At 58.6% G+C, this 16,055-nt stretch overlaps 1 protein-coding gene across 1 annotated transcript in view; it reads right to left on the reverse strand.

Moving 5' to 3' along the window:
- ITPR3 (inositol 1,4,5-trisphosphate receptor type 3) overlaps positions 1–13,497 on the reverse strand; it is a gene marked incomplete at its 5' end in the record, with an annotated part of 41,306 nt that extends 27,809 nt beyond the window's left edge. The window contains 3 exons of the mRNA XM_083878473.1: positions 2,588–2,709; positions 7,689–7,759; positions 13,409–13,497. Of these exons, the coding sequence (XP_083734599.1) occupies positions 2,588–2,709; positions 7,689–7,759; positions 13,409–13,497 (282 nt within the window). The remainder of the gene's footprint in view (positions 1–2,587; positions 2,710–7,688; positions 7,760–13,408) is intronic.
- Positions 13,498–16,055: the final 2,558 nt, after the last annotated feature.

The raw sequence follows: 16,055 nt of genomic DNA on the forward strand, positions 1-16,055 counted from the left end.
GCCCCACCCAGGGCTCCCCCAAAATTGTGACAGAAAACAGCCAGGGATGGAGCTGGGAGAGCCTCTGCCCCTTCCCATCCTGCTCTCAGCCCTGTCACCTGAGGGCAGAGGAATTGGGAAACATCTGGAATCACGGTTTGGCACTGGGAGGGAGGATGGGGCAGCAGGTCCTGAGTGCCCAAGCAGGTGAGGGCTGTGAATGTGCCTGGTGCCTGTCCCCACAGAGCTCTGGGTGTCCCCTGGGGTGACCCTTCTGTCCCCACAGGGCTCTGGGTGCCACCTGGGGTGACCCTTCTGTCCCCACAGAGCTCTGGGTGTCCCCTGGGGTGACTCTTCCATCCTCACAGAGCTCTGGGTGTCCCCTGGGGTGACCCTTCTGTCCCCACAGAGCTCTGGGTTTCCCCTGGGGTGATTCTTCCATTCCCATAGAGCTCTGGTTGCCACCCAAGGTGACCTTTCTGTCCCCACAGAGCTCTGGGTGTCCCCTGGAGCCACTCTCTCCCCCCTGCAGAGGTGGCTGCTGCCACCAGGACAAACCTGCTGCCAAGAAATCCCGCACTGACGCCGCTCTGGGAGTGGAACAACAACCCCATGGAGCAACAGGGCCCTGATGGGAGATGCAGCAGCCCCAAATCTCCCTGCAGATCTGAGCACCTCCCTCGCCAGCAGCCACTGGGGCTGGCACTGGGAGCTGTGGCTGCCCCAAACACACGAGTTCCCGGAGCTGATGTTCCCACACTGTCCCTTGGCTGGGCTGGGGACTGTCCCCAAGCCCAGGGGTGCCCACAGGGGGTCGGGGAGGACTGGGGGACATCAGCACAGAGCCTGTCTGAGCTCCTTTGTGCCAAGAAAACACAGAGCTTAAACCCACTGGGACAGCAGTGAGGGGCACGAGCTTGGAGAGGGAACCACGGGCACGGCAGGCAGGGCTTGTTCCCTGCAGACCTGGCTGCTCCTGCCCCAGGAAATCATCTCTGTGGGCTGGGAGATGTTCTCAGCCCGGTTATCAGCTCCCTGCCGAGGGGCAGGCAGGAGCCTGGTGCCTGCAGAGCTTGGCAGGGCTGGGCTGAGCTCCCCATGCAGCCACAACAACACCAGGAGCAGCAGGAAGGTGTGAGGAAGGCTCTGTTTTGAGGTCTGAGGGATCTCATTTGGGGTCTGAGGGGTCCCTTTCAGGGGCCAGAGACCCCTCCCTTGAAAGGATCCATTTAGGGTCTGAGAGGCTCCTTTTGGGGGACAAAGGTTCAGTTTTGGGGTCTGAAGTGTCCCTTTTGGGGGACAAAGGGTCCCTTTTAGAGGACAAAGACTCTTCCCTCCAAGGGTCCCATTTAGATTCTCAGGGGTCAGTTTTGGGGGACAAAGGTTCAGTTTTGGGGGATGAAGTGTCCCTTTTGGGGGCCAGAGACCCTTCCCTCAAAGGGTCCCATTTAGGGTTTGAGGGGCTCCTTTTGGGGGACAAAGGGTCACTTTTGGGGGCCAGAGACCCCTCCTTGGAAGGGAGAGGGACAAGCCTCTTTAAGACAAGCCCTAACCGAGGTACAATCAATCAGGCTCAGCATGGGCTGCTCTGCTCGTGGCCAGCACAGCTGGGACGTCCCAAGCCCGGCTAACGGGAGCAGGAAAATGAGGATTCTGTGTGTCAGTGAGGGGCTGGCCACGGCAGTGGGCACTGACCCTGTCCTGGCACCTCCAGGGCAGGACAGGCTGTCCTGGCCCTGCCCAGCCCCCCCTGCCCCAGGCAGGGCTGGGGATGGTGGGGCCGGGCCGGGCTCCAGGCCCGATGAGATGATTTAGTGAAATCTCTCCCCAGCTCTGGTTTTATGAATCATCGGCGGGGCCTCGGCAGCTGCCTCAGGCCGTTGTGCAATGTTTGATGTGGGCCCTGGCCAAAGCTCGGGGAAGCCAACGGGAGCCTTTCCCTTCCCCAGCACTTTGGAGCGTGTCCTAGAAACAGGGCTCCCTCCTGCAGGAGTGTCCCGGGGTGCTGAGGGGTGTCCTGGAGTGACAAGGGGTGTCCTGAGGTGCTGAGGGGTGTCCTGGGGTGATGAGGAGTGTCCTGGTGTACTGAAAGGTGCTCTGGGGTGCTCTGGAGTGTCCTGGGGTGCTCTGGAGTACTGATGAATGCCCTGGGGTGCTGAGGAGTGTCCTGAAATGCTCAAGGGTGTCCTGGAGTGCCCTGGGGTGCCCAGGAATATCCTGGGGTGTCCTGGAGTGCTGAGGAATGTCCTGGAGTGCCCTGGGGTGATCTGGGGTGTCCTGGGGTGCTGAGGAGTGCCCTGGGATGCTGACGGGTGTCCTGGAGTGCCCTGGGGTGCCCTGGGGTGACGTGGGGTGCTCTGGGGTGCTGAGAAGTGCCCTGGGGCACCCCAGGGTGCAGGGCTGTGCTCACAGAGCTCCTCTCCTCTGCCACAGCACCTCTGCACAAGAAGCATCAGGAGGGTGACACAGCAACGGCTGGGCAGGGGACAAGGGGGAAAATATGGCTGGAATTCCCTTCTCACCCCAAACCACATCACCAGAGGTGTGGAGCCATCACCCACAGGGCTCATGGGCACTGCCAGCACTGGGGTCCCTGGCTGCTGCTCACCTGGAGCTTCTGCAGCAGCACCACGTCCGCGATCTTGTCCTTGTCCTGCTTGGTCTGCTTGGCCTTCCAGTACTGCTTCTGGGCAGAGTAGCGGTTCATGGGACACACCTTGAAGAGGCAATCTGGGAACAGAGCAGAGCAGAGCCTGCTGAGGCTGCAGCAGCCACCAGGGTGTCCCCAGCAGGGCCAGTGTCACCCAGGGGCTGGGACACTCCTGGGATGGGCCATGGGAGACACGGCTGGAGGTCACGTCACCGTGCGCCGGCTGCTGGGCCGGATTTAAATCAGGATAAATATCGAGTCCAGGAATTACTGCACTCCTTGGGCTCGTGGTCAGGAGTGTTCCCATCGGAAATGGCTGGGCTGCTCGGGAAGGGAAGCTTCAGGGGGGAGAAGGAGCTCTGATTGAGCCCAGCTGCACCAAAGGAGGAGAGGATCCCGGCAGGAGGGAGGCTGGGACAGGATCAGCCACCTCCACGTCCCTTGTCACCCATGGGACACCCCGAGGAGGATCAGCCACCTCCACGTCCCTTGTCACCCACGGGACACCCCGAGGAGGATCAGCCACCTCCACGTCCCTTGTCACCCACAGGACACCCCAAGGAGGATCAGCCACGTCCCTTGTCACCCACGGGACACCTCGAGGAGGATCAGCCACATCCCTTGTCACCCATGGGACACCTTGAGGAGGATCAGCCACCTCCATGTCCCTTGTCACCCATGGGACATCCTGAGGAGGATCAGCCACATCCCTTGTCACCCACGGGACACCCCAAGGAGGATCAGCCACCTCCACGTCCCTTGTCACCCATGGGACACCCCGAGGAGGATCAGCCACCTCCACGTCCCTTGTCACCCACAGGACACCCCAAGGAGGATCAGCCACGTCCCTTGTCACCCACGGGACACCTCGAGGAGGATCAGCCACCTCCACGTCCCTTGTCACCCACGGGACATCCTGAGGAGGATCAGCCACATCCCTTGTCACCCACGGGACACCCCAAGGAGGATCAGCCACCTCCACGTCCCTTGTCACCCATGGGACACCCCGAGGAGGATCAGCCACCTCCACGTCCCTTGTCACCCACAGGACACCCCAAGGAGGATCAGCCACGTCCCTTGTCACCCACGGGACACCTCGAGGAGGATCAGCCACCTCCACGTCCCTTGTCACCCATGGGACACCCCGAGGAGGATCAGCCACCTCCACGTCCCTTGTCACCCACCCTGAGAAGGCTCTGCCATGTCCCTTGTCACACATGGGACACCTTGAGGAGGATCAGCAATGTCCCTTGTCACCCACCCTGACGATGATCAGCCACGTCCCTTGTCACCCACAGGACACCCCGAGGCTGCAAGAGGAGCCTGTGGTGGCCCTGCCATGGGGACACACAAACCTCCATCCATCCATCCATCCATCCATCCATCCCTCCATCCATCCATCCATCCATCCCTCCCTCCATCCCTCCATCCCTGACCCGGATCAGCATCTCCCAAATCCCCATGTCAGCAGCTCTATTTCAAGATCCCAAAAGATGCACATCCAGCTCCTCCAAGCCCTCCCTGTGCTGATCTTGCCCCCATTCCCTGTTCTCCCCCGGGATGTGGGCGGGAGGTGCAGACACAGGCAGGGCCAGGCTCCGGGAAGGGAAGCAGGAGAACAGATGTCTGGGAGACAACGAGGCCCTCACATCTTCCCAACCCCCTTTTTCAACCTTGGAACCTCAGCGGGGTTTGAGGGCAGGAAGGGCTTTGCAGCCTGAAAAATCGCCCTAATTATGCCAGAAATAGCAGCCTAGAAAGTTCAGGCACAAAAAATAAAAATTAAAAAAAAAATAATAATAATTAAAAAGAAAATAAAAAAAAGTCCTTTCCCTGGCTGGCGGCGAGCCCGAGGCGCTGGAGAGAGAGTATTTATTTACCTGGGAGTGCCGCTGGGGTTCTCACCGGCCGGGGCCGCTGGGGCAGCGCCAGGTTTCACATTTCGGTTTTTTTTTTACCTGTTTGCCAATGGCACATCCCCGTGCCAAACGGGCCGAGCAGCCCCAGGCCCCGGGCACCTGGAGAGGTCCCTATTAAATTGTTAATTAGCGGGAATTGCTGCAAAAGGCGCTGGTGGGAAGGAGAAACCAGGGGGAGGTAAAAAAACCCAAAAAACCCCCCAAAAAACCCCCAAAAAACAAAACAAAAACAAAACCAACAGCAACAAAAAAAAAAACCACCAAAAAAATAAAACAAAAAGACAAAAAAAACCCCAAAAAACCCAAACCAAACCAACCAACCAACCAAAAAAAACCAAAAAAACCCCCAAAAAAACCCCAAAAAACCAAACCAAAAAACCCACAACCAAACCCAAAAAACAAAAACAAACAAAAGACCCCCCCAAAAAAAACCCAAAAAAACCCCCAACCAAACCCAAAAAACCAAAAACAAACAAAAAAACAAACAAAAAACCCCCCCAAAAAACCCAAACAAAAAAAAAAACCCAAACCCAAAAAAACAAAAACAAACAAAAAAACAAGCCAAAAAAAAACTCAAACCAAAGCAAAAAAAAAAAAAAAAAAACCAAAAAAACCCACCAAAAACCCAAAACCAAACAAACAAACAAACAAAACCCCACAGAAACAAAACAAAAACAAAACCCAGCACAGGGACTCTGAAATGGAATCCAAGGCCTGGCCCTGAGCGTGCCCTGCCCCAGGTTGTGCCAGGAGGGAAACTGAGGCACGGCCGGGGTTGGCTGCAGGAAATCCCAGGCGCGGCTTGGGTTGAGATTTTGGCACCTGGGCCAAAGCACCGCCAGGTTTCTGAGAGGTGGATTGGGGTGGAAAAGGGGGAAGGTGGAGGGAGAACCAGCACTGCCCTGAGTGAGCAGCCTGGAGGGTGATTGGGGCTGATCTGCCAGACCAGAGAGGCTTTGGGGGCAAAACCTCCCATCCAGAGTGGATTTGGGGGCAAGATTTCCCATCCAGAGAAGTCTGGGGTCAAAATTTCCCATCCAGAGAGGTCTGGGGATAAAATTTCTCACCCAGAGAGGCCTGAGAGGAAAAACCTCCTACCCAGAGTGGTTTTGAGGGCAAAATTTCCCATTCAGAGAGGTCTGGGGGGCAAAGTTTCCCACCCAGAATGGATTTGGGGGCAAAACCTCCCACCCAGAGTGGATTTGGGGACAAAGTTTCCCATTCAGAGAGGTCTGGGGGCAAAATTTCCCATCCAGAGTGGATTTGGGGGCAAACTTTCACACCCAGAGAGGTCTGGGGGCAAAGTTTGCCACCCAGAGTGGCTTTAAGGGCAAAATTTTCCATCCAGAGTGGTTTTGGGGGCAAAATATCCCCTGCAGAGAGGCCTGGGGGGCAAAATCTCCTACTCACAGTGGCTTTGGGGGCAAAATTTCCCACCCAGAAATGTCTGGGGGCAAAGTTTGCCACCCAGAGTGGCTTTAAGGGCAAAATTTTCCATCCAGAGTGGTTTTGGGGGCAAAATATCCCCTGCAGAGAGGCCTGGGGGGCAAAAATTCCCACTCATAGTGGCTTTTGGGACAAAATTTCCCACCCAGAGATGTCTGGGGGACAAAATCTCCAGGGAGATTTTAGGGAACTGGGGACAGCAGTGGCACAGCTGAGGGTCCCTCTGCCCCCTTTGCCTGCAGGGTGGAAACTTCTCCTGACGTGCCTGAGCTGGGCTGGGAAGAGCCTCGGCGGGAGGAAAAACCGCAAAATAATAATAATAATAATAATTAAAAAAAGCCAAAATAACCGAGAGGTGTCGGGCGTCTCCCGGAGGAGCCGGGCCAGGAGCAGCTCCCAGGTGGGTTCTGGCATTTCCAAAGGAGCTGACCTGGGCACAGGAGGGTCCTGTTTTCCCAGCGGGAAGCCCCGGCACGACCCGTGTGCGGCTCAGGATAGGGCAGGGACCGGCTGCAGGATGTGGGGACGGCGACAAGGCATGAAAATCCCCTTCGAACTCTGACCAGGGCCGCAGGGAACAGCCCCGGACCGTTTGTTTTCACCTCCTGCAGGCGATGGCTATCGAGCACGGAGAGCTCTACCTTTCCGGCCATTAAAACAAACAGCTGGATATCCTGATAGGGAGCAGGGCTGAGCCCAAAAAAAACCTGAGTCTGGAAAAGAGATTCAACTCAAACACACGGCCAGGGATAGGGGAGGCTGATGAACATCCAGCTCCAGGTGGAAATGGCTGGGAATGGAGCTGGAAGGATCTAGGAGATGCTGGATGGGTTCTTAATTAAGCTCATTAATAAATTAATGGCAATCATTCCAGGGTTAATGCTTGGTGGGATCCTGAGAGAGTGGAAAAATGGATGTTTTGAGATATTTTTGGGGTGTGGAGAGAAAGGAGGGTGGTCAGGGGGATGGTGCTGTTAAAGCCACCCTGAGGAAAAGGTGGAGGCACGAGGCAGAGTGGGGAATTGGTATTTAAAAAGTTCTTATTTAAAAAAAGATATAAAATTATGATAGGAGGGATGAAAGGAAGAGCTGCCCTAAACCAACCCCAAACCCAACACCACAGTCACAGCTCTGGGGAGATTTCCCAGCTCTCTCCTGTGGGTTTGATATTTTTTTGGGTCTGAGGGGTTTTACCCTGCTGGCAGTTGCTGACTTTTTCCTCAAGCAAAAAAAAATTCAAGAAAGTTTCTTCTCAAAACAATCTTGGCAAACAACTCTCCTTCCTCAAAACAATCTTTCTCCAGGTGGTGTTTTGCTGTTTTTTTAGTTAATCAAGGGGATTAGAGAGGTGTTGCTCCTATTCACCAACCATGTTAAGTCTGAATGGGAACACCTTATAAAAGGCAGTAAAAATTAGACAATAAAGCCTTTTTTTCTGAAATATTTGGAGTTTTTCTTTCATGTCCTACAGCGACACTCCACTCCCTGTTTGTGTCATCCAGACACTCAAATCCCACCAGGGTGAGAATAATGAGTGTGGAGTATCCTGAGCACACAGAACATTCCAGCACCTCCAGGTGGGAGCAGCACAGGACAGAGCTGTGTCCCCCTGTCCCAACCCTGCTGTGGGTGCCCAGGACACCAGGATTGTCCCTGATGTCACCCATGGGGTGATGGAGCTGCCGCAGCCTCACCTCGGAATTTTTTGGGGGGGTTGTCCAGGTCTCCAGCTGCTGGTTCCACCACACAGCGATCGTCCACCAGCCTGGGGGAACAAAAAACAGGAACAGGGTCAGGAACAGGGTCAGGGACAGGGTCAGGAGCCGGGTCAGGGACAGGGTCAGGGACAGGGTGAGGAACAGGGTGAGGAACAGGGTCATGTCAGGGTCAGGGACAGGGTCAGGAGCAGGGTTAGGGTCAGGAACAGGCTGAGGAACAGGGTCAGGGTCAAGGTCAAGAATAGGCTGAGGAGCAGGGTCAGGAGCAGGGTCAGGGTGAGGAACAGGGTCAGGAGCAGGGTCAGGAACAGGGTCAGGAGCAAAGTCAGGGTGAGGAACAGGGTCAGGAGCAGGGTCAGGGTGAGGAACAGGGTCAGGGACAGGGTCAGGGACAATGGGATGGCAGCAGGGCTGAGCGTGCACAGTCCTTGTGCCACCGTCACCCAGCCCAGAGTGACAAACCCAAAGCTGCACCTCCTGTTTCCCACCTTTTTCCTCACCCATAAATATTTTTCAGGAGCTGAGCGCCCCTTCCCTGTGTTCCCACTGCTTCCCTGGGTGTTTTCCCTGCCATTCCCTTGGGCACACGGGGCTGGCACAGCCAGGGAGGGTTGGTGACAGTCACTCTGGGCTCTTTGCTTGGTGACTTGTGCCAGAGAGGACCGTGCCCTGCCCAGCTCCCCCCAGCACACAGAGCTCTGTTATTGCAAAATCCAGCAAAATCTTGCAAAATCCAGCAAAAACAGGTGGAGTTCAGTTCCTATTCACTGTTTCTCCTTTCCTGGCTGGGAGCTCTTCCCACCAGGACACGGAGGGTGCAGGTGCTGTGGATGGGGGTGGCAGGGCTCCCCCCCAAACCCAGTAATTAATTATTATCTAATCAGAGCTGCAGCCTCTGCCCATCAGATCAAGGCTCTGTGTCTCCTCCCTGCCCATCTCTGTTTTCCCAGCGTTGAGCGAAACCTCTCGGGCTTGGCCTTGGCTGCTGGGGGCTGATTTTGGGGATGGAAAAGACGTCGCTTTTTGGAGTTACAGAGCAGAGCCCTGCAGGGGGATCTGCCCGGAGCACAGAGGGCCCCAGGGGGCTCCCCGTGCTGGGAGCTCCGTGTGAGGCTCCCCAGGGAACCGGGTGCTCCAGCAGGACAGGCTGTACCCGCTCTCCTGCTTTCCCCAGCCCTGGGAGAGCCAAAGGGGAGCGTGTCCCCACCTGCGGGAGGATTGGGGAGCTGTGCCTGCAGAGCCTCTCCTGGAGGAAGAATCCGCCCTGGGACAGCGGGGCAGGGGGGAAAAGCGGAGCTTGAGCTGTCCCCGCCACCCCCAAGGGATTCTTGGTGTCCCCAACAAACCAAAAATCGGCTGGAGATGGTTTGAGGTGCTTTAGAAAGAGCTAAACCCGGGCAGATCCATCCCCCAGTCCGGCTGCTCTCTGCACAATTCCTTTCCCTCGGCAGGGAGGAATTTGGCCTCGGTGCTGATGGATGGGGACCCTGGACCCCGGAGCTGCCGTGGCCTTGCTGAGGAGGCGTGGGCTGGCCCCGGGCTCTGACAGCTCCTCTCGGCTCCCCGGGGCCCACATTGCACAGAATGAGACAAAACCGAGCTGCCTGGTGGCTGCAAGAGCTTCAGAACAATCAGCAAAGACTTGGAAGGGGCTGGAAAAACCCCAGACCCACGAGATGCAGCCAGACAGGGCTGCAAATCCAGCAAAGTGGTTTTGGGCAGCAACACAGGGGGTTTGGGGATGTCAAAACACCATTTCCATGGGGTTATGGCAGTAGGGAAAGAGCCTGAGACATTCCCAGATCCCAAACTCCTTTTCCATGGGGTTGCGGCAGCAGAGAAGGAACCAAGGACATTCCCAGATTCAAATACCTTTTCCATGGATTGTGGCAGTAGGGAAAGAACCAAGGGCATTCCCAGACCCCAAACATCTTTTCCATGGATTGTGGCAGTAGGGAAGGAGCCTGAGACATTCCTAGATCTCAAAACACCTTTTCCCTGGGTTGTGGCAGCAGGGAAGGAACCAAGGACATTCCCAGACCCCTGCAGGGCACGGAGCCTTGGGAGAGCAGGGAAAGGGAAAGGGGGAAAACCAGAACCAGCAGCACCACAGGGGATGTGCAAAGGCCCAGCCCAGCCCCGGTGTCACTCGGGGGCACTTTTGGTTTCTGTTCTGTTATTCTGGTGGGGGACAGGGCAGGACAAGCCCTCGGGGTGTGCCTGGGAGCAAAAACCACCGAGGGCTGAGGACACCAACCCTCGGGTGGGGTCAGGGAGTGGAGCCCTGACCCTCAGCACATCCCCAGCAGGCAGAAAGGTCCATTCATTTGGACACTTCAAACCCTCAAATCCTCCTCTCTCAGAGCTCTCTCTGAACCTGCCCAGGTTTATTTAGCCTTCCCTGGGCCCTGCTGTCCCATCCCCGCCATGGGCAGGATTGGTGACAGTGACCTGCCAGCCTGAGAGTCTTAATTAGTAAATGATCTCCAGGCACTCTCAGCATCTTTAATCCCAGGATTACACGCACGGCAGGAACGCCGAGTGTTCTTTTTATTAAATTGATGCTCTGGGCGAACATTCCTCGGTTAAAATATTGCTGAAATTTAAAAAAAAAAAAAAAAATAAAAATAAAAGGATTCAGCCAGAGTGGACATGAGCCACCTGGGAGGCTGCTGAGGTCGAGTTTAGCGGTTTTTTCCCGCTAAAATTCGGCATTCCCGAGGTGGGATGGGCCAGGGAAGCTCCTTAAAGAGCAGCGGGGATGTGCTGAGGGCACCTTTTAATGGGAAAACAGTGTCCGAGGCAGGATGAACCCACGGAATGTCATTTTGCCGTTCCAAAATTCCCCCCAGCTGGGAGCAGGAGGGGCAGGATCCAGCCCTGAGGAGCCGCTCGAGGCTCGGGAGAGCATCTGGCCGGCTCTTGGTGATCCTCAGAGTCCTCACTGTGCTTCCAGCGTGGCTTCCTGGAGCTTCCAAAGCCCCGAGCACAGAGTGATTCCCTGGGCCAGCGAGGCAGAGCCTTCCCCAGGTCAGGGGGGAGAAGGAGTTTGTCCAGAGCTGTAAAATCCGGGGCAGTCGGACCCTGCCGAGGCCTCCCCGGGGATGGTCCCAGGGCAAAAACCTTCCCCAGGTGTGGCACAGGGAGCCAAGGGGAGTTGGGCACTCAGAGGGGCTCTGGGAGGAGGGAAATCCCAACAGAGCCAGGAGAACCCCAATCCCAAACCCAGAAATCCCAAAGGAGGAGGAGGATGAGGAGGGTGATGAGAGCTCCTTGTTGCCCCTTTGGTATCCCCAAGGTGGGCGCTGCCCCAGGGAGGGTAAAATGAGTGGGGCAGCCACAAAAATGCAGCTTTTTGGTGCTGTCCCGGTGCCAGGAGGGCTCGGACTCCTCCTCCTCCTCCTCCTCCTGCAGGGCCGGGTTCATCCTGACCCGGCAGAGCCGCAGTTACGCTTTAACCAACTGCATCTCCCCAAGTGCTCCACCCCAAATCCACCTGCAGCCACAGGTACAGGTGTTATTTCACCTGGAACACCCAGCTGGCTCTGTCACCACCCCCCTTCCCCTCTGCCACAGCCCCTGAAGGCTTCCAGGAGCCTGGCAGGGATGGGGCAGCACAAAACCCTCCTGGTGTCCCCAAAACCACTTGTGGTCACTCCAATGTGTCCATCTCATGCCTCAGCCTGCCCAGGGTCACTCCCAGGCTGCTGTGACCAGCCCTGAGCCTGATTCTCCTTTCCCAGGGCACTGCTTTGGGCTGGCTGGAGGATTTCAGCTGGTTTGGGGATTTTGGCTCAGCATTCCCACCGAGCTCCACGAAACATCCCGGCCTGGGATGTTTTTCCTGCTCACCGCAGAGAGAGGGGGTGAAAGGGAGGCTTTGTGCCCCACAGAGGAGCAGAGGAGACTCAGGTGGGGCTGCAGGGCTCCCCCACCTCTTCCCCACAGCCTGGACACCCTCAGGGCTGCTCCCCAGGGATGTCACAGCAGCCACCCTTAGGACACCTGGGGACACCCCATAAAGAGAAGATCCCTGTGCAGAGCCCAGGCGATCCCAGAGGCGGCTCCTGCACCAGGAAGGATGTCAGGAAGGTTCCGCAGGGCTGCCAGGGCTGTTTGCCTTGCAAATGAGCTCAGTGAGGTCCCCGTGGCAGGAGGAGCGCTCTGGGTGAGTCACCTGCCCGGTCCCTTATCGCTGGAGTGATTTAAGGTGTGGTTGGGTCTCCCAGGTCTCAGGACACCAGGGAAAAACAATTTTAGGAGGGAGTGGGGGAAATACCCTGCAGGGAGCAGGAGCCTGGGAAAGCAGGGGATGTGCTGGGACCAGGGAGAAGAGGCTCCCCAGGTGAGCTCTGCTCTTCAGGTGCTCCTGAGCTCTGAAAAAACACCTGGCAAAAAGAGGGATGTGAGGGCCGGAGCTGCAAAGGGCTCAGAGCTCTGAATAACCCACACATTTCCAACCGGGACGCGTTCAGGGGACAACAAGCAGCGCTGGGGCCCTGCAGAGCCATTTCCAGGAGGCTGGAGGAGCGCTCAGCATCCCCTGCCTGGGGACAGCTCCGAGAACACCTCTCCAAAAACCACCCTGGGGGTGCAGGGAGGGCTGGCACGGGCAGGACAGGCTGCTCACCGCTGCGGCCGCACACACGGGGGTTTGGGGCACATTTCTGGGCGGGCAGGGGGAATAGCCCCGGTGGGCAGCAGCCCCGGGGCCACACTCGCCCGGCGGCGGCGGAGGGAAGGCGTGTGGGCGCAGCTCTGCGCGGCTCAGGCGTGTGGGAGCAAGTGCATTCAGCGCAGATTATAGAGCCGGGCAGCTCCTGCCCCAGGAATCCCATCCAAGTCAGCATTCCTGCCTGAGCTCAGCCTCTCCTACACAGCAGAGAGCGGGGCAGGAGCGCTGGCACGGCCCCACAGCCCCCCCCGAGCCCCCCTGGGTGAGCTTTGGGGGCTTGAGGCGGGGAGAGGAAAATCCCACTCGGGTGGCCCTGTGGGACCCCTCCCTGTCACTGTCCCTGTCCCTGTCACTGTCCCTGCAGAGCAGCATCACTGCCCCAGCCGTGCCCAGGGGCTGCTCCAGCTGCTCCCTTGCCTTGCACAGACACGGGAGTGACACCGGACAGGGACAAGGGACAAGGTCTCCCCTCCTGTCCCCCTGCCCTGCCCTGCCATGCCCAGGGAGCCGCCTCAGCCCGGAGGTGACCCTGCCCTGTCCCCAGCCCCGCACAGCCCGCCTTGGTGACCCCGCAGCCACTCCCGGGTGTGGGGGACACTGAGGGGACACGGCCACCGCTGTCTGTCCCCCTGGCAGCCTGCAGCCACGCCGGACAGGGCTGGGGACACACAGAATGTCACCCTCAGTGTCCCCATCCTCACCGCACCGACCCCTCCCGCTGCTCAAACCCATTTCATCCCCAGCCCCTCAAACCCATTTCATCCCCAGCCCCTCAAACCCATTTCACCCCCAGCCCCTCAATGGGGGGCAGCAGCTTGTGGCCAGGGGAAAGAGGTGACACCCCCAGGGTGACACCCTGCCTGTGACAGCGGCTGGAGCGGGGGACAAGCCCAGGGACACTCTGTCCCCCGCCTGGCGCTGTCCCCGTCCCCTCCGCAGCCCCCGGAGCTCCCCGGCTCCTTTTCCCTCCCCGTCCCATCCCGGTTTCCCCGTGGGGCGGCCCCGGGAGCCCCCGGCTCACCCCAAGGTGCTGATGAAGCCATTGACGGAGCCCTCGGCGTAGAGGGAGACGATGTCCCCGATGTGCAGGAAACTCGACATCTCATTCATGGTGACTGTGACCCGGCGCCGCTTCCTCCCGCGATCACCTTCCCGGGCCGGAATCCAGCCTGGCCCGGGGGAGCCGGGCTGGCCCCGCTCCGGGGGCACCGAGGGGTCTCTGCTGTGCCGAGGGGGCGAGCCCAGCCCGGCGGGACGGGAGCGGAGCCCCGGACACAAGTTTTACATGTGCCGGGCAGGAAGGAGCCGGGCAGGGAGAGGGAGGAGGAGGAGGAGGAGGAGGAGGGGCGGGGGATGAAGCTCAGCTGAAGGTCCGCATGGGCTGTGCCCGTGTGTCCCCGTGTCCCCGTGTCCCGTCCCGCACGGCCGCGCTACCTGCGCCCACTGCAGCGGGATCAGGAAGTCCCGGCGGCGGCAGCGGGCGGGGAGGGGACCCGGGGCCGCCCGGGACGGGGGGGCGGGGAGAGGCCCCACCCCCGCACCCGCCTCCCAACGGGGGGGGACCCGCGGGCAGCCCCGGCCCGGCCCCGAGACCCCCCAGCCCCGGCACGGAGCCCCCCAGCCGCCCCTCGGGCCGCCCCCCATCCCGGGGTTTGGAGCGGAGCCCCCCACACACCGCCCCCAGCCATGGAGCATCCCCATCCCCGGGTTTGGAATGGAGCCCCCCACCCACCGCCCCCAGCCATGGAGCATCCCCATCCCGGGGTTTGGAATGGAGCCCCCCACCCACCGCCCCCAGCCATGGAGCATCCCCATCCCCGGGTTTGGAATGGAGCCCCCCACACACCGCCCCCAGCCATGGAGCATCCCCATCCCGGGTTTGGAGCGCTCTGTCGGGGGTCGCGGGGAGCCCCCGGCCGTCGGCAAAAGCGAGCGCTCACTGCCGCAGCTCCGCAGCTCCTTCCTTGTCCCGTACAGCCCCTCCTGTGCCGCCCCCTTGGCTGCTGTCCCCTCCCTGGGACCCCCGGGAGCCGCAGGTCCATGTCTCTGTCCCTGTCCGTGTTCCTGTCCGTGTCCCCGTCCCTGTCCCTGTCCCTGTCCCTATCGCTATCCCTGTCCCTGTCCCTGTCCCTGTCCCCATCCCTATTCCTGTCCCTGTCCCTTATCCCTGTCCCTCTCCCTCTCCATGTCCCCATCCCTGTCCCCATCCCCTGTTCCCTGTCCCTGTCCCTGTCCCCATCCCTGTCCCAATCCCTGTCCCCATCCCTGTCCCTATCCCCATCCCCATCCCCATCCCTGTCCCCATCCCTGTCCCTGTCCCCATCCCTGTCCCCATCCCTGTCCCCATCCCTGTCCCTATCCCCATCCCCATCCCCATCCATGTCCCCATCCCTGTCCCTGTCCCTGTCCCTCTCCCTGTCCCCATCCCTATCCCTGTCCCTGTCTGGCACATCCCCGGACCCCGCACCGCCCCAGGCGAGGCCCAGCCGGCTCTGGGTGGATTTTCCTGCCCCAGGTTTGCACTGGCAGGTGGCCACTCCCAGCAGCTCCAGCTCGCACCTGCTTCCCCTCCCAGCAACACCGTCCCCTCCTGTCCCCACGGGGTGACAAACCCACCCCTGCATCACCCCCGGCCCTGACAAACCCCTGCATCACCCCCTGGCCCTGACAAACCCATCCCTGCATCACCCCCCGGCCCTGACAAACCCATCCCTGCATCACCCCCCGGCCCTGACAAACCCCTGCATCACCCCCGGCCCTGACAAACCCATCCCTGCATCACCCCCGGCCCTGACAAACCCCTGCATCACCCCCGGCCCTGACAAACCCATCCCTGCATCACCCCCGGCCCTGACAAACCCATCCCTGCATCACCCCCGGCCCTGACAAACCCATCCCTGCATCACCCCCTGGCCCTGACAAACCCCTGCATCACCCCCGGCCCTGACAAACCCCTGCATCACCCCCCGGCCCTGAGAGCAGCACAGGGATCAGCCAACACCCCAAAAATGTCACATCCAACCCTCTCATCACCGCCAGGAGCTGCAGGGAGGGAGGAGAGACCCCCAAATCCCTCCTGCAGAGCCCAATCCTGTCCCTGCAGTCCCTTCCCAACACCTCCAGGCTGGGCCAGCTGCTCTGGGCTCCCAAATTAACACCGGTGGGAAAGGACCACGTCCTCAGAGCATCTTCTGGACAGCACAGGCGACCCAGTTCTTCACTTTAATTAAAAATTTGCCTGCTGTAAAAACAATATTGGAAAGGGAAAAAAAAAAAAAAAAGAAAAGCAGCATGATGCTTTTCTCATTTATTTCCCTCCTCTGTCCTCTTTTCTCGCAAACAAACACAGGTTTCGGGAATATAAACCTTGCCCTAAATAGTGATATTTTTTTTTTTTTTTTTTTTTCTTTCCACTAGGAAACGGACAGGTCCCCTGGCAGAACAAAGGGAAAAAAAATATATAAAAAAAATTAGTGCAATTCCTCTGGGGGGGAGATGCGAATTCAGGTCCATCAGGATTAGCTGAGTTTTTCAGCACAGGACAAATTTAGAAGCCTTTATCTCAGGGCAACAGAGGGGGGAAAAGAGAAGATCATGAGAGAAAAAAAAAAAAGAAAAGAAAAGAAAAAAAGAAAAAACCTCACCGCTTTTAGAAGCAAATGAAGGTT

This window comes from Zosterops lateralis (genome assembly GCF_965231275.1).
Source record: "Zosterops lateralis genome assembly, chromosome: 26".
NCBI lineage: Eukaryota > Metazoa > Chordata > Aves > Passeriformes > Zosteropidae > Zosterops > Zosterops lateralis.